This window comes from Crinia signifera, chromosome 19 (assembly GCF_055691185.1).
Source record: "Crinia signifera chromosome 19, ASM5569118v1, whole genome shotgun sequence".
Taxonomy (NCBI): domain Eukaryota; kingdom Metazoa; phylum Chordata; class Amphibia; order Anura; family Myobatrachidae; genus Crinia; species Crinia signifera.
Window position 1 is genome coordinate 83,369,027 of NC_139226.1, and position 18,945 is coordinate 83,387,971.

The 18,945-nt window shown below is 46.0% G+C and overlaps 2 protein-coding genes across 2 annotated transcripts in view; one reads left to right on the forward strand and one right to left on the reverse strand.

Annotated features, from left to right (window-relative positions):
* On the reverse strand, nt 1-8,204 carry ARL2 (ARF like GTPase 2). Its single transcript, XM_083162821.1, has 6 exons — nt 8,082-8,204; nt 7,077-7,274; nt 4,991-5,101; nt 4,649-4,811; nt 3,389-3,469; nt 1-376 (listed from the first exon to the last, which is right to left on the reverse strand). Exons 2-6 carry the CDS (start codon nt 7,139-7,141, stop codon nt 242-244), a joined length of 555 nt encoding a protein of 184 aa, XP_083018947.1. The 5' UTR covers nt 7,142-7,274; nt 8,082-8,204; the 3' UTR covers nt 1-241.
* The window catches only part of DCPS (decapping enzyme, scavenger), a 22,462-nt gene continuing 11,690 nt past the window's right edge, over nt 8,174-18,945 (forward strand). Inside the window, exons 1-2 of the mRNA XM_083162820.1 lie at nt 8,174-8,458; nt 11,473-11,641. Of these exons, the coding sequence (XP_083018946.1) occupies nt 8,264-8,458; nt 11,473-11,641 (364 nt within the window). The 5' untranslated portion in view covers nt 8,174-8,263. The remainder of the gene's footprint in view (nt 8,459-11,472; nt 11,642-18,945) is intronic.

An 18,945-nucleotide genomic window follows, 5' to 3' on the forward strand; every position in this document is an offset into this window, starting at 1 on the left:
GATGTTATACGGGTGTGCTTTATATATTAGCGCCTATAAGTTCTTACATTGTAAAATATAAATTAAGTCGCTGAGAAAAGCGCCCAATTCTCCTTATGGGCCAATCCACCCAGTAAGTGAACTCCGCGACATGCTCGTCTGCTCATCTCCGCCCGTCATAGCGATGTTAGGCCACGTGTTAGACACAAAATAATAAATAAGCTGCGGCTCCCTTCAGTCTCCACTTGCTGCATCTCTTCCATCAGTCTGCTGTGAAGATGCGACTGGAGATGTCATCCAGTAACCAGTCTATCCCCAGCAGGAGGTTCTCACCGGTTACTGCGCTGCAGCCTTGTATGCACCAGTGATGCGTCTTAATGTTCTCCAACTCCAGCGCCTGCAGGTACATGGGATGTACAGTCAATGCATCGGAATTGCTTCATATATATGATTTTTAGGTACTTGTGAGTTATCCGGACGCCCGATTTCTAAATCGGGTCGGATCGGGACATCGCATCGCATCCCATGCGACCATCGGATGCGATGCGATGACCCGATTTTTCCATAGGAATCAATGTTAAAATGGACTGAGTCCATTTTAACATGGAATTCAATGGGAAAAAGGGGTCCTTTTCATACCCCTACTATCCAAGTGGGCATGGAGTTGGATATAAACCTGTGGCGAGCGTAGCGAGCCACCGAGCCCGAAGCGTGGCGAGTGTAGCGAGCCCCGCGAGGGGACACGGAATACCGTCCCCTCGCGGGGCTCGCTTCGCTCGCCACGCTTCGGGCTCGGTGGCTCGCTACGCTCGCCACAGGTTTATATCCAACTCCATGCCCACTTGGATAGTAGGGGTATGAAAAGGACCCCTTTTTCCCATTGAATTCCATGTTAAAATGGACTCAGTCCATTTTAACATTGATTCCTATGGAAAAATCGGGTCATCGCATCCGATGGTCGCATGCGATGCGATATCGCATCGCATCTGATTGTATGCCTTAACTTAAGGCATACAATCAAAAAATCGGGCGTCCAGATAACTCACAAGTACCGATTTTTATATACACTGCTCAAAAAAATAAAAGGGAACATTAACGTAACACATCCTAGATCTGAATTAAATATTCTTATTAAATACTTTGTTCTTTATATAGTTGAATGTGCTGACCATAAAATCACACAAAAATTATCAATGAAAATCAAATTTATTAACCCATGGAGGTCTGGATTTGCAGTCCCACTCAAAATTAAAGTGGAAAAACACACTACAGGCTGATCCAACTTTGATGTAATGTACTTAAAACAAGTCAAAATGAGGCTCAGTATTGTGTGAGGTGGCAGATTGTGTCCTGAGGGATCTCCTCCCAGACCTGGACTAAAGCATCTGCCAACTCCTGGACAGTCTGTGGTGCAACGTGGCATTGGTGGATGGAGCGAGACAAGATGTCCCAAATGTTCTCAATTGGATTCAGGTCTGGGGAACGGGTGGGCTAGTTCATAGCATCAATGCTATGCAATGTCCTTAATGTCGTCTTGCAGGAACTGCTGACACACCCCACCCACATGAGGACTAGCATTGTCTTGCATTAGGAGGATCCCAGGGCCAACCACACCAGCATATGGTCTCACAAGGGATCTGAGGATCTTGTCTCGGTACATAATGGCAGTCAGGCTACCTCTGGTGAGCACAAGGAGGGCTGTGCAGCCCCCCAAAGAAATGCCACCCCACACCTTACTGATCAACTGCCAAACCGGTCATGCTGGTGGATGTTGCAGGCAGCAGAACGTTCTCACTGGCGTCTCCAGACTCTGTCACGTCTGTCACATGCTCAGTGTGAACCTGCTTTCATCTGTGAAGAGCACAGGGTGCCAGTGGCGAATTTGCCAATCTTGGTGTTCTCTGGCAAATGTCAAACGTCCTGCACGGTGTTGGGCTGTAAGCACAACCCCCACCTGTGGACATCAGGCCCTCATACCACCCTTGCTGACAGACACAGCAAACCTTCTTGCCACAGCTTGCATTGATATGCCATCCTGGATGAGCTGCACTACCTAAACCACTTGGGTTGTAGACTCCGTCTCATGCTACCACTAGAGTGAAAGCACTGCCAGCTTTCAAAAGTGACCAAAACATCAGCCATAAAGCATAGGAGTTAAGAAGTGGTCTGTGGTCACCACCTGCAGGGGTGGACGGGACACCAGCCTCTTTACCTGCCTGATTCCAACCACAGACTTTGACTTTACCTGCTGACCACCCATACCCCATTCTTTACCCCACATGCCACATGCCAACCTCAGCCCCAATTACCCTACCAAGCGTACCCCACCCAGCCTGACCTTCTACTTTGACCTTCATTACCCACCATCCCATCTTTTTTTTGGAGAAAAGTTTAAGTTTTACCTGGAAAAACTCAGCCTTATTTACATAGATCAAAAAGCTACAACCTAAAGTTAATCATGGTCTTTGCCATCACATTGTACCATACACATATATATATATATATATATATATATATATATATATATATATATATATATATATATATATATATATATATATATATATATATATATATATATATATATATATATGTATGTTTTTTCTGTGAGCGCAGGTTACAAAAACCCCCTTGCTTGATACATTATTTTTGTGAGGCAGGTCTCTTCACACGTAACTCGCTGCCTCTACATATAGTATACACAGAGACGGAAGCGCCAGCTGCAAAACCCTGTACCATACATAGAGGTAAGAGGGCCCCGCTCGCAAGCTTACATTGGCATTGATATTGACACACAAGGATGGGTGGTATCTATAGCATAATTGTCCATTTTGTTATTTTAAACTGAACTGTAAAGCCGAATGTGAAGAGCAATAGAATTCACCACAATGGCAGTTAGGGATGTTTAATGCATAACAAAGGCAGGTAGGACTACATGGGAAATACATCCTATTATCACTAAAGGATAGACGTGTCCCCATACAACTATCCTCAGATCCCGCCAAACAACCCTGATCAGCATCCAACGGACTTTACAACTCAGCTGCACCAGGACTTTAACCCTTAGTACCAAGGACACTATAGGTAAGCTATCACTGCAAGGTACAAATCTGAGGAATATGTAGGAACAATAAGAAAAATATCCAGTCTGTAAGCAAAACCCTGGTCCAATAAGAGTGACTTGTGCGTGAATGGATCGGCTGTATACCGAATCCTTTGCAACATAATGGCTAATCTGAAGAACCTCGTCACTGTGGGCCCAATTCTGGTTTTAAAGTAAATTTTTTGCACATGAACCCAGGATTTTTGTCAGAGAAACGGCTCAACCCCGGCTCCATGAATAACACACTAATAAACACCAGTTCTACATCTGCTCTCTATTGACTGCTGTAACAGAACAGGCACCCACCTCACAGATGGCGTCCTTAGACAAGGCACCAGGTAAATCCTGTTTGTTGGCAAACACCAGTAACGTTGCCCCAGCCAACCTCTGCAAGCGAAAAGAGAGATTTTAGAATTCAAGTAACGTATAGTAAATATGACTAGTCCTGTAACTATACAATTGTCAACAAACCAACATCAAAAACATACAACAAGCTGCTGGTTATACTTTTGGATAATACAGTATATTTAGGTGGGGAATTCAATTAGCCATGATATCCTATTCTGGCGGTTGAATTAAATTTTTATCATGACTTGCTTTTCAATTGTCAGAGATAAATATTTTACAATTCTCCATAGGTTTAATGCAACTTTCAACCGCCTGTGAGCAGGTGAAAAACCTCCCTAAAATCCATATTTAAAAAGGTAAAAATGTCATGATTTAGTTCAGAACCCCTGGGTACCCCCCTTGAATGACTAATAAGGCACTTATAAGTTTTTAATTGGAAAATATTACTTTTAGAATCAGTAAAAAAAAATAAAAAATTTAAATAGGGGGTACAAGGTAAGTGGGACAAGCTTTTTTTTAGGCTTGCAGGTGGAAGTAACTGGGCTAGTAACTGGTTTAAAATGACCTAATTAAAATCTTATTTTTATGTACCCCCCAATTTAAATTGAGCATTTATCTTGCCGAAACACTCTTTTAATCATTTTTTTACGTTTTTGCATGTAACAGCCATCGGACCCAATTTATGTACTCCGAATCATTTTTTTTATGAGCACTAATAGTCCTATACTACACTGTTGTTCTATGTTAGTTTGGCTTTTTTTGGAGTACAATTTTGATTGCAGGTATCCAGTTTTCACAAGTTTGCTATAGAACAGAACTAACCGCAGGAGGGCACAAATTTGCTGCTTTATGGTAATTTTTGTTGATGTCCGCAAAAAGCCCCATTGCGGAAAATGATTGGACTATTGTGAAGAAGTGAATTCCCCGGATACTCTGCAACTGCCTTAAAGCGAGTGGACTCTGTACTGTTACCACTACGCTGTGAACAAGATATTGTAATTTGAAAAAAATGTAATAAAAAAAAAAAATACAGTATTGTATTATTCTATGTTTATTTTTTGGGATAGATTCATCCTGTGGACAGTGACTTGTGTTATAGGGTCACAGGACTATGAGTTGTTTCCTGCCATCTCTATGGGGCACCGGTCACATGACAGTGTTACAGTGACATCACTTATGTCACTTCATGCTGATACTTTATCACATTTACATTCTCACCTCTTCCAACAGAAGCCCCGACAGTTCTTGAGCGCAGTCCTGTAACCTCGCACGATCAGCGCTGTCAACAACCCAAATCAAACCATCTGTGCTCTCAAAGTAATTTCTCCAGTATGAACGCAGAGACTTCTGGCCTCCAACATCCCACATATTCAACTTGAAGCTATAGAAAAATTGCCAGAACAATTAAAGAGAAACGGGACCATGAATCAATGAACAGTGCAGGCCTATAAAAGGGGGATGCGATGCCACTGCCAGTGACCGCACACCAATGGTGGTGTAAGGTAGTCATACAGATGACATGCAAATTGTGACCCAAATAAAGGGGGGTGCGCAGCTTACCCCCTGTGCTCCAATGTTTTGATGTTGAAACCAAGTGTTGGAGAAATTGTATTTATATCTTCACCATTAAACTTCTTCAGGATTGTGGTCTTGCCAGCATTGTCTAAACCTCTATGGGAAGCAGTAAGTTAAGGAATGGATATAGAACATTCCAGCACAGCAAGGTCTATTACGTGACAGAGCAGCAGGACAGCCTTTCCTGTATAACTGTCTCGCTATCACAATTGTATAAAAGCTTGCAGTCTGATAATACACACAGTGATGCTCATCACTAATTTGAGGTTTTTTACATCAACTGCTAGAAATAATTGATGGCTAACTAATGGTGGGCGATTGTTTAACCATCAATTGCAGTGGTTCACTCTCCATCGATGATAACAATGAACACAATGGCTTTCTTATTTTTTTCTTTCTACTAGGCTGTCAGCAAGCAGTGACCCCTGCTTACATATACAACAGTGTGTGGGCCAGGATAGACTGGTACAAATGTAAGTCAGCACTCCATACAGCAGTAAGCATGCCAGGTTGTACGGCTCTCTTCACTGACTGGAAAGGCAGAGCACTGCCCCCAGCTCACATACAGCAGGTAGTGTGCATGGGTGTATGGCGCACTTCACTGACTGGACAGGCTGAACACAGCCGTCACTCAGCATTCCCGCACCAGCCCCGGCTCACATACAGCAGTGAATGTGCCAGGGAGCATGGCCCACCTCAATGACTGGACAGGCTGAGCACAGCTGTCACTTAGCACTCCCGCACCGACCCCGGCTCACATACAGCAGTGATTGTGACAAGGTGTACGGCACAGCTGTCAGTCAGCACTCCAGCACCAACCCCGGCTCACATACAGCAGTGATAGACCAGCCGCCACAAATACATAAAGGAAACTTTCTGTGCTCGATCAGCCTCTGATGTCAGTGTAGGGCTAGCCTTCTCTGCACGTACAAAAACCATCTATAGCACAGCATCACATACTTTAATACCATCGATGGCTCCAGCTGTGTGTCCTGTCTCCCACCATCTATGGAAGCTTCAACAATAGCCATTCCTTACACAAATGCATATCGCTCATTATATAAAGTGTGGCGGCTGCTGTCACTCCTCCCAATCACTGTATATAATCACAGAACCTTGCTACCACATAGATGAATAATGCCCCTTTCCCACTGCAGGTCTTAAACGGTATATCGCAGTTTTTCCCCCCTTTCTAAACATTTAAGGCTGCAGTGGGAAAGCGCCAGAGTTGATTTCCCGGTCAAAGATAACCAGTATTTCAACATGTTTAAAAAGCAGAGTCCTACACGTTTCAAAGCCGTTTTTTAGGCAGTGGGAATGCCTTTTAAACTATATTTAAGATCCTACACTAGTTTTCCCCCTCCCCTGGTACCTGTCCTTAACCCCCCCCCCCCCCGTACCTGCCAGCTGGTACCCTCGCTTCCCCCCTCCCCCCCACTGCCCTGGTACCATGCTCCCCACCCCCTCCCCTGGTACCTTGCAGCTGGTACCTTGCAGCAGGGCAGCATGGTAGGCAGAGTACGGGCAGCGGTGCAGCATGGTAGGCAGAGTACGGGAAGCAGTGCAGCATGGTAGGCAGCGGGCATTGAAGGGCTCCTAGTCGGCAGGTCCCAGACTGATTGCTGAAAGCATCATGCAGGAGGAGGCTGGTGCAATCAGTCTGGGACCTGCCGACTAGGAGAATTTCAATGCCCGCTGCCTACACCGCTGCCTGGATGCAAGGTACCAGGGGAGGGGGGGGGGGGAGCAAGGTACCAGGGGGGGAGGGGGTACCAGGGCAGGGGGGGAGGGGTGGAGTGAGGGTACCAGCTGGCAGGTACGATGGGGGGGGGCAGGACAGGTACCAGGGTACACGAGGGGTTTAAACGGTATTACTGCAATGTGAATGGTACTTAAACGGTATTTAAAACGGTAATCTACTGCAATGTGAAAGCTAATACCGTTTTAAATACCGTTTAAAAATACCGGTTCTTTAAACGGCTTGGCAGTGGGAAAGCAGCATAAGAGTCGCAATGCAAAAAAGAAGTCTGCGGCACTCAGACCACCGTCGGCCCCGTATGAGTCAGGATACAACATGAGTAGGCGGACTTCTCGCTCCTTCTGCTTCATCTTCTTTAAAATAGTCAGGAGCCCCATGCTGCAGCCAGAGAGAACACGACTTCCTTGATACTACGCAGAGATGTAATCAAAGAAGAGGTAACTCTCCCGGGTCAATCTGCCACACCAGCTTCCGCGACACGTCCAGAAGGAGCGTTGTTGAGATTGTAACCTTGCGGAAACAAATATGTGTAAAGGTTTTGTTCCCAGACACCCCCCCCCCACTTACAAAGACTATTACACCTAATCCCTCCCCCATACAGTACAGGGCCCCGTGCAGGGCTTATTACACATTACCCTACCTTCCCCCCCCCCAATACACACAAGCACTACAGGGCCCCCTTACGTTGACGATTAGTGTTCGCTCTAAGCTTCTTTTGCAGGGTGCTGCATCCTGCCCATTTTTAAAACCTCAAAATGCACTAACTCATTTTGGGTGTGGCACTGTGCGCCCTTACGCTGACCCCACTGTGCTGACACACCGCTGAGAACTTTCTATGTGTGCAATCATGTGTAATGGGGATTATGGTGTATGCCATTATGTGTAAGAGGCATCACAGTGTGCAATCATGTGTTATTGTCATTATGACAGACTATGTAATGGGCATAGCAGAGTATGACAACGTGCTGCCTGGTGGTCAGCACCCTGCCCTAAAAAAATTCCATACCTCCCAAAATGACCCTCTCCAGGAGGGACACAATGCTCTGCTACTGGACTTCCCTCCTAATGTAGGAGTACCCTTATCTGTGTTGAACAGGTAAATTGCTAAGAAAGGTGTTTCAACACAGGTGATGGCAATTATAAATTAAGAGGGAAGTGCAAAAACAGAGCAATGTGTCCGAGTCATGTTGAGAGGCATGTATTACACTAATCCCACCCACTACAGGGCACCCTCACAGGGGCTATTACACATTACACTAATCCCCTCATAAACTACAGGTAACCCTCGCAGGGGCTATTAGGGGTTGCTATAGTTACCAACGCCAGGGAACCCGCTGGTGCTGCAGCCGGCACTGACCGTGGCAGCTTCCTGTCATATACTGCGTAGTCGTGCGTACGCTTCCTGTTCTGCACTGGCGCCGACGTCATGACGTCACATAGTCAGTGTGCTGGTTTGGTGTCGCTATACTTCCCCAGGCTGTGTAGCAGGGGGCGCTCTTATGCCAATATTGCGCATGCTCCTGATCGCAATGGCCCATGCCGGGGAGAAGAGGAAGCGAGGGGACGAGGAGGAGAATGGCGTCAGCGGGGATGCGGGGAACCTGGCGGCACCTCAGCATCCACTGTCCGGGTTCCGGCTGCAGACCGTCCTGCGGGAGTCATCCCGGGACAAAACCATCTTCCTGCATGGACAGGTACCCGGGGGAAGGGATAGTCGGGTACACCTAGCTGCATACCTCCCAACATGACCCTCTTCAGGAGGGACACAAACAATGCTCTGCTCCTGGACTTTCCTCTTAATGCATGATTACCTTCATCTGTGTTGAACAGGTTAATGGCTAAGAAAGGTGCTTCAACACAGGTGATGGTAATCATACATTACCAGGGAAGTGTAGGAGCAGAGCAATGTGTCCCTCCTGGAGAGGGTCATGTTGGGAGGTATGTAGCTGTGGTCAATGGGCTGGGGTTTGGAGAAGTCTACACAGTGTCTGGGTAGACAGTCAATAGGATGACACCCAAAAGTACGTCATAAAAAGGATTGAACCATAACACGAGTTTTGTGTGTGTCCGTGTCAACACCTGTCGACTTGGACCCCCCAATTGGACATGCAGGGGATAGGAGGGGTGCGACATGCATGGGACATGGGTAGAGGGGTGTGGTATAGGACCCTGACAGTCATTAGCCCGATGTCAGGACCCTTATTGCCCAGAGTCAGACAGCGGGGGGAGCGCAACAAAGCCCCTTGCGGGCGCCTCTATGCGGGTCGTGGACCCCCTCGAGGGAGAATAGCCGATGGCCGTCTGGGTTTTAACAGTCAGGATTCCGACGTTGGTGTAGTGACTGTTGGAATCCCGACTGTCTGCCAGCCATCCGGCACCCGGTGTAGAGATATGTCGTTGGTGAGTGAACCAGTTCTCTTGAAAGAGAGCGTGAGCTGTTGCTCACTAAAAGCTGAACGGTAGTTCTTCTTAGGGATGACCATAGATGATTCACAATCATGTCTAATACTTTTGCCATTGATAGGGGAGAACCAGATGTTTTCCCTCAATCGATGGAATAGCAAAATTATGTTTTGCTTTTTTTCCAAAAGTGCCGGTACACGGAGCATAGCTCCGCCCCCGACACCCACAAAACCCCACACTCGCGTTTTGATTGGCCCACAGGCCAATCAATCAAACACAATGGATGACCATCAATATGTAAAAGATATCGATGGTCATCCATTGCATAGTTAAGCACTATATGGCCAGTTGCAGAATTGCCATTGATGGCAATGATGGCCATCCCTAGTTCTTCTGTTTTTGGAGGCCTATTGTTCTGTTTCGTTCTCATACAATGCATTTTCCTGAGCACAGCAGTGCCACACATGGTAGCTCAGAGGAACTGTACTTACTGAGCTGAACTGGAAATCTTTGCCCCAATCTAACAGACCTTAGAGAGAAAAAGCAAAGAGTTTGCAAAGTAAGCTGTCAGCTTCTGTCATTTATCTTGCACAGTGTAAGATGTGACAGAAGCTGATTGGTTGTTAGGGGTAATTGCACCACTTTATGGGGGACATTTACTAAGATGGGAGTTCTATTTCACATGGGATGTTCCTATGGATGTTCCTATGAGCAACCAATCAGGTACTATCTATTATTTTCTAGAAGGTGAAAAATAAATTAGTAGATTCTGATTGGTTTCCCATAGGTACATCCTTCACCTTGAAGTAAAACCCCACCCAAATCTAACTCTCGCGCTTATCCAGTTGTGCGAGCCAAAACGGCTGGCGTTTCCAATATTTGAATCCAGCATCCCCTTCTCATTCAACCATCCTAACTACAGGGGAATGATCTGAGATTTCACGGGCTTTATAGTCTATTTGTGTAATTTTATTAAGAAGGCCCTCTGAGACAAATATCATGGAATGGGATCATTCGTCAGACTGCAGTTAGGTCTACAGTCATTAGGTCGACCCCACTAGGTCGACTGGCAGGAAGGTCGACCTGACTTAAGGTCGACATGGGCCAAGGTCGACATGACTTAAGGTCGAATTTGCATAAAGGTCGACATGAGGAAGGTCGACTGGTCATAAGGTCGACATGATAACGATTTATACGAGGAAGAATAACATGAATATTGTTGGAGATCAGGAAATCTTAAACTCCACGGATCCCTCCACCCAATCTTGTTCATAAACTCAGCAAATCTTTTACCTTCCTTAGCCAATTCTTCAACCGGTCTCTCCCATCTGTCTATCTGGGGATCCAAAACCTGGTTGCAGTCCCCCAAACAAATTACCTGACTATCTGGAAAAGAGGCGGCAAACTCAACTGCCGCTTTAATAACTTCATAGGAAAATGGGGGTGGGATATATACTGTAAGAACACACAATCGTACATGATTTATACTACACTCCAAAAAAAAAAAATCTTCCTCCCGGATCAATCGTCACAGACTCTGGTTCGTACACAAGAGATTTCCACATTACATCTGCCCCACCTGCAGTGCACATGGTTTTGTCCATTTGAGAAGGAATTTGCCTTTGCGAGTGAACCAGAATAACCCCCTGAATCTTTGGCTGATTGGGAGTGTAGCTTGTGACCCAATATACTGGGGGAAAGATGCATGCCAGCATAGTTCTGCTTCACACAATGCATTTGCCTGAGCACAGCAGTGCCACACATGGTAGCTTAGAGGTACTGTACTGACTCATGAGTCAGTAAACTAGTGATCCGTTCAAAAGAACGAGTTCTTTTCACTGAGCGATCCAATGAGCACCGCTCTTTTTAGTGAGCCACTTTGCCCATCTCTAGACATGGAGGGTGGGAAAGCTGGGACAGGAGGAGTGGGAGAGCGGGGACATGGAGGGGTGGGGAGCAGGGGGTCATGCAGGGGACAGGTTGGGAATCAGGGCGCATGCAGGGGAAGGGTGGGGAGACGGGGCGCATGCAGGGGAAGGGTGGGGAACCGGGGCGCATGGAGGGGGAGGGGTGAGGAGCCGGGGGTAGTGGGGGATATGCAGGGGACAGGAGGAGTGGGACAGGGGGGATGGGGAGCAGGGGGACTTGGTGGGATGTGGGGGACATGCAAGGGACAGTAGGGGTGGTATGGGGCATATGCGGGGGGGGGGGGACATGCAGGGTGGAGGAATGGGAACTCTGTGTCATTGTGTCCTCTATTAGTGATCTGTGAAAGTCTGCTGTAATTGTGATTTGGTTTCATCAGGTGACGGGTGCTGGGCAGGGCGCAGAAGATGCAATAGTCATCCTGGAGAGGGCGCCCTTCCAAGTGGATACAGTATCTCCTCTACTTAGCAGTAACCCTGAACTGAAGCTGCAGCTAAAGAATGATATATATAGCGTTTACCAGCTGAGCCCTCCGCCTGCACTAAACGGTGAGTATAGGTCACAGAGCTGACGCCCTGTAATCAGGTGAACACCGTCTATAAATCTGCAAGGCAGGTGTCCTATTATTTAATGGGATATCCAATATGACACAGTCCTAGTCGCCCCAATATTATATTTTCTTCTACGATCCCCATGGCAGCCATAACACTGGGATGTATCCCTTTCCCCATAGATCAGACAGGAGTTTTTTCTCTAGGACCGCCCACCTTGGGTATAACAGCCTCCTCCTCCTTCACCTCAGTGTCTTTTTTTCCTGTCTCCGTTTAGAGAGGACAGAGTAGGAGTATTTTGTTTATTTCAATCAGGGTTACCTCTTATTATGGAGTGGCTTCCTGAGGAGGAGAAGATGTGAGGGGGATTGGATTTATCTATACCCCTGCACATACGCCCGCTGACATCTGCAAAAGATACTGGTATGGCACATACTTTTTGGAGCTTGGAGTCCGGTATGGAGGCAGCTGCTGTAGCCGGGCAGCGTGGGCTGAGACATACGGCAGTCCGGGCTGTAAGCCGCGACTGCACGCTGCGGTGTTAAGACACTGTAAAGGCGGAAGTACGCGGCGGCGTCTGACTTCCGCCCAGAGCTATCCTGGTGTGCGCACTAAGGTGTCCCCGGGAAACAGTGAAAACAATATTTGTTCCGCTCGGCCATCCTGACTAGTGCATGGACGGCACTTGAAGGGTTATGGCGCCCTATTTTAACACAGCATAAACGCTACTCAGGGCTAGGGTGGCCGATCCCGGGATTTGGCCCCTAAAACGCCGGGATTTAAATCCCGGGATTGGAGTTTCCAATCTCGGGATTAGACTGCGCATGCGCAGTCTAATGCCGGCAGTGTCTGAGCAAGTGCTCAGACGCTGCCCGGCTACTCCCGTCCCGGCGTTGTGGCTCTGCGCAGCGTGACGAGGCCAGAGGTCACGCTGCGCAGGCCAAGAAGCTGCGCAGCCCCGTCCTGTCATCGCCCGGCCGCCCGCACACCTCCCTGCCCGGCTCCGGAAGTGAAGTGGCCGTCTCCTGCAACGGACCGCCCACCCTCCCAGCTTCACCGAACACCCGCCCCGCCGCACTGCACATGTAAGTAAATATGCGGGGCGGCCGGGGCGGGTTTTTTTAATTAGGGAAGCCAATTTCCGGGATTGGGCATTTTTCAATCCCGAATTCCGGGATTGAAAAAAATGCTCTGGGATTGGCTTCCCTACTCAGGGCATCACATGCTGTACTGGAGTTAGCTGTCGCTGATATGGATGTGCCTTCTCCCCCTGAGCTGGATAATGCCCCTGTGAGGTAAGCCCTTTGGTTTTGGGCATTTAGAAATATTTTTATTTCTAGTTACTTAGTGTACTTATTATTTCTTATAGTGTGCCTACAGAAGGTACCCCTGTACCGAAGAAAAGGCTTTCTAAGAAGAAATATATTGAGTCAAATTGCATGTCATGTGACAAAGTGTTTTCTGCCAGTCAAAACAAATCACTATGTGAAGATTGTGAAATAAGACATAAGGATCCCATAAGGGAAGTGACAAAGAAATCAGGGTACTTATGAGTTATCTGGGCGCCCGATTTTTTGATTGTATGCCTTAAGTTAAGGCATACAATCAGATGCGATGCGATATCGCATCGCATCGCATCGCATGCGACCATCGGATGCGATGACCCGATTTTTCCATAGGAATCAATGTTAAAATGGACTGAGTCCATTTTAACATGGAATTCAATGGGAAAAAGGGGTCCTTTTCATACCCCTACTATCCAAGTGGGCATGGAGTTGGATATAAACCTGTGGCGAGCGTAGCGAGCCACCGAGCCCGAAGCGTGGCGAGCGAAGCGAGCCCCGCGAGGGGACGGTATTCTGTGTCCCCTCGCGGGGCTCGCTACGCTCGCCACGCTTCGGGCTCGGTGGCTCGCTACGCTCGCCACAGGTTTATATCCAACTCCATGCCCACTTGGATAGTAGGGGTATGAAAAGGACCCCTTTTTCCCATTGAATTCCATGTTAAAATGGACTCAGTCCATTTTAACATTGATTCCTATGGAAAAATCGGGTCATCGCATCGCATCGCATCCGATGGTCGCATGCGATGCGATGCGATGTGCCCGATCCGACCCGATTTAGAAATCGGGCGCCCAGATAACTCACAAGTACCGAAATCAGAACATACTGAGATGTTAAAGGAACTTATGGCATGGATGAAACAAAATTTTGTGTGAATTTGTACAGTCACAGACAGCAAAGAGATCCAGATCACAAGCTGGACTGAGTCAGGATGATGGCTCATCTGGAATGGATGATCCAATTAAGGATTCCACGGATGAATCAGGTGAAGTTGAGGAGGATAGAACCTTCAATCTTGATATTGTGGAAAATGTACTAAAGAACATATACAAGGCGATGAACTACCAGGAAGCCCCAGGTACTTCAGTTGAAAAGGATCCTCTATTTGAAGACAGATCCAGAAAGGGAAGGTCCTTCCCAGTTAATAAAGTAGTAAGAGAAATAATTGCTAAGGAGTGGACAAATGTGGACAAGAAGCTCACCCTTAGTAATAGAGTGGATAAAATGTATCCGTATAAGGATGAAGAATTTATTGTATGGTGTAAAATTCCAAAGGTGGATGCAGCGGTTGCAGAACTCACGTCGAGATCAACAATACCTGTGGAAGATGCAGCAGCCTTCAAGGATTCTATGGACAAGAAGGTAGAAACCTCCTTACGAAAGGTGCATACTGCTTCCTCAGGAGTGCTCAGGTCATCAGTGGCAATTGCGTCTGTATCCCGTGCCCTCAGGCACTGGGCAGCCAATCTACATACTGATGTAGAAGACAAGATATCTAAGGCTTATATATTACGCAACTTAGAAATAATGCAAAAATCCATTGATTATTTATGTGAAGCATCGCTTGATTCTGTATCCTTTGCATCAAAATCCATGGCAGCTGGAGTAACAGCAAGAAGGGCGCTGTGGCTAAAGCCATGGAGTGCCGACGCAAATTCTAAAAATAAATTAACAGCATTACCCTTTGAGGGAAATTATTTATTCGGGTCCAAACTTGACGCCATGATCCAGAAACTATCAGGAGGTAAATCTGTCAGACTTCCACAGGACAGAAGGAATCGGTTCGCTTACCCAGGAACACCTAAACCATCTTTTAAGGAGGCGAGAAGTTACAGGCCTGGAAAACCATATTATAGAAGAGGGAATCCAAACCTATCTCGTCAGTCCTTTCGGGAAAGATTTCAGTCTGACAGAGGTGGAAGACTATGACTATCCACAAAAAATCAAGATAGGAGCAAGGCTATTGAATTTCCCAGAGGTCTGGAGAAAGACGATTGGGGACAGATGGGTCCTGAATATAATTCAGAAAGCTTATTCAATAGAATTTGCAAGATACCCGAGAGACAAGATCGGTTTTTAAGGTCCAGAACACCAATATTGATGGAAGAAAGGAGAGAGTTGTCACTAAAGATAGAACAACTGCTAGAAATAAACGCCATAGAAGAAATTCCCAAACAACATCATAGAAGGGGGTTTTACTCAAACTTATTTCTGGTGAAGAAAACCAATGGAGAATACAGGACAATCCTGGATCTGAGGGATCTGAACAAGAACATAAAGAAGATAAAGTTAGGATGGAGAGTTTGACATCCATAGTGGCTGGAATAAAGAAGGGGGCGTTCTTAGCTTCAATAGACCTAAAGGACGCTAATTATCACATTCCAGTAAACTCTTATCACAGAAGATTCCTCAGGTTCTCGGTGTCAAACAGGCACTTCCAGTTTGCTTGTCTACCCTTTGGGCTAAGAACATCTCCGAGGGTATTCACAAAGGTCCTGGTCACCCTGATTGCAGAATTGAGAAAGCTAGGAGTTCTGATATGGCCATATCTGGACGATCTGTTAATCGCTGGGGATTCAGAAGAAGAAGTTCTACAAAGTATAGATCTGACATTATCAACTCTACAGAAGCACGGCTGGGTCATAAACGAAGCCAAGAGCCATCTTTTACCAAGCCAAAATATTCAGTTCCTGGGCGTCCTAATAGACACTGTAGACTTCCACATTGCTCTTTCACCAGAGAGATGTTTGAGAATTCAGGGAATAATAGAGACAGTTCTCTATTCAAAGAAGGTGACTCTGATGATGGCAGTACAATTGTTGGGCATGATGACGTCCTGCATAAGAGTTATACCATGGGCCCAGGCAAATATGAGGAGACTACAAGGGTACCTGTTACCTCTGATTCGAAGAGGATGCAGGGACCATCATCTAATACTGCTAAACGACTCAATAAAAAGATCCATATTATGGTGGACAAGAGACCTGGAAGAAAAGAAATCCAGTCTAGAGAGCCCGAGATACGTGGTATTAACCACAGATGCCAGCCTAACTGGTTGGGGTGCACACATGACGAATGCATCAGTACAAGGAATATGGTCCCTGGAAGAAGCAATGAATTCCTCAAATGTAAGAGAACTTCAAGCGGTCTGGGAAGCAATAAGACAACTGAAGAATTACACAGAGGGGAATCATGTCAGAATTATGTCAGACAATGTGACGGTGGTCTCGCACATAAATCATCAAGGAGGCACCAGAAGCAGAAAACTGATGAGAATATCAGAGGATATTATGACATGGGCGGAGAGATATCTTCTCTCAATCTCGGCAGTATACATACCAGGAAGAAGGAATATAATCGCAGATTTCCTGAGTCGAAATTTGCTGGATCCAGGAGAATGGGAACTGAACGAAGATGTATTCAGGGAGATAATACAGAGATTCGGAGTTCCGGAGATAGACCTGATGGCTACTCACTCCAACAGAAAGGTGAGGACATTCTGCTCAAAATACTATCATGCCCACGCAGCGACTTTGGATGCCTTTACAATCAAATGGCAGTTCAAACTAGGGTACATATTTCCACCTTTTCCCTTGATAAACAGGGTGATAAAGAAGGTACAAGAGGACAAAGCAGACCTAGTGGCAATCCTACCATATTGGCCACGAAGGGGTTGGTTCTCGAATGCCCTAAGGTTATCTGTACAGAAACCATGGGAGTTACCCAACAGACCGGATCTGCTGAAGCAAGGTCCAGTGCTACACTCAGAACCCGCGACATTATGTCTAAGGGCGTGGAGATTGAGCGGCAAATACTAAAGAAACATAATCTCTCATTACAGGTCACTGACATGATGCTGAAGGCCAGAAAAGATGTCTCCTCATTAGCGTATTACAGGACATGGATAAAATTCATCGAATGGGGTCAGTTCTCAGGTGAATATTCCAAGATTTCCACTGGAGAAGTATTACAATTCCTATTTGACGGGTTTCTATTAGGTTTAGCAACAGCCACCATCAAGGCACAGGTTTCGGCCTTAAGTGTTCTGCTAGACAGACCATTAGCTGAAGAGAAGTTGGTAAAGAGGTTCAGCAGGGCCATGAAGAGAATTAGGCCTCCAATCAAGTCGATTGTGGCCCCGTGGGACTTGAACTTATTGCTTACAGTATTAACCAAGCATCCATTTGAACCACTTATAGATATTCCGCTCAAATTACTTACCTGGAAAGTGGTTTTTCTCGTAGCAGTCACCTCAGCTAGGAGAGTGAGTGAGCTACAGGCGTTGTGGATTGAGGAACCCTATCTTATTGTGTTTCCTGATAGGGTGGTGCTGAGAACACACCCACAATTCCTACTTAAGGTTATTTCAAGATTTCACCTCAATCAAGAGATAACACTTCCCGAGTTCTATCCAGACCCTCAGAATGAAGAGGAAGAAATGTGGCACAAATTAGATCTGGTGAGAGCCATCTCTGTATATCTGGAAAGAACCAAGACTTTTAGATCCACCAAACATCTATTCGTAATTCCAGAAGGAATAAAGAAAGGAGGAGCACCAGTTAAACAAACTATCTCAAGGTGGATAAGAGAGGTTATCCTATTTGCCTACAAGAAGGAAAACAAGGTGGCGCCTCCTATCGTCCAGGCACATTCCACTCGGGCAGTCTCCACATCATGGGCGAATAAGGCGAAGGCATCTGTTACAGAGATCTGTAGAGCTGCTACCTGGTCATCGGTCCATACTTTCTCTAACCATTACACACTTAATGTATCTACTGCCCACTTTGGGAACCATGTTCTGCAAGGAGCTATGTCCGTTTGACTGGCTTCACCATATTAAATATTCATGCAGCTATCCCTCCCGTGTGTTTTTACCTTGGGTATGTCCCAGTGTTATGGCTGCCATGGGGATCGTAGAAGAAAGAGTCGAATTCTACTCACCTATAATACATTTTTCTTCCTAGAGATCCCATGGCAGCCACTTATTGCCCTCCCGTGTTATTATTGTGTTTTTTTCTCCAGGAGTACTGAGACATTCAAAAGACACTGAGGTGAAGGAGGAGGAGGCTGTTATACCCAAGGTGGGCCTAGAGAAAAAACTCCTGTCTGATATATGGGGGAAGGGCTACATCCCAGTGTTATGGCTGCCATGGGATCTCTAGGAAGAAAAAGGAATTATCGGTGAGTATAATTCGACTCTTTTATAGACTAGTCAGGACCTGATGCACTCACACAATGAACTGATGGGAAATGACAATGTATAGACTAGGGAACCACGTCTGGCTGCCGCCTAGCTGCAGGGGATTGTGATTTAATGACGTGTATAATTTGTAATGCACCTGTTCCAAGAACAGGAAGTCTGCTCTCCCTCCCCTGTAATGGATGTATACTGCAGTTGAATAAACATTTACATTGATTTTACCTTTGGCTAAAAGAATAATCCACCTCATCACCTTCATGTTGGCAAGCATTTACAGTATGTGGCTGTTTCCTTACTGAAGGCCTAATAATGGTAATGGTCCTGTAGTGTGGTTATTAATAAACAAGGTGGCGCAGTTACCCCATCACCTTGTAGCACAGACACAATTACTAGGCTTATGCAACCTCTGCTCTTCTGGCTGGAATGAGTCAGTGCCAACCAGCTGTGTGCTATAAGGTCATGCTAGGACATCTATGATGGAGACAATACAATTACCTATCTGTGGTAATACACACGTGTGATATATTTAGACACACGATGCAGACCACAGATATGAAAATCAGGCGCTCAATAACCTACAGTTAGTGATATTCCTTATATAAAATAAATACAAATGTATAACAGTTTGCTGCTCCTAAGTGTGATTCTGTATCGCTCAAGATTTTAAGCATAAATAATTCTTGGTAAAAGAAAGCAGCGCATTTGTAATAAAAATCAATACATTTATTAATAGTAAAGTATACATTTCTAAATAGAAA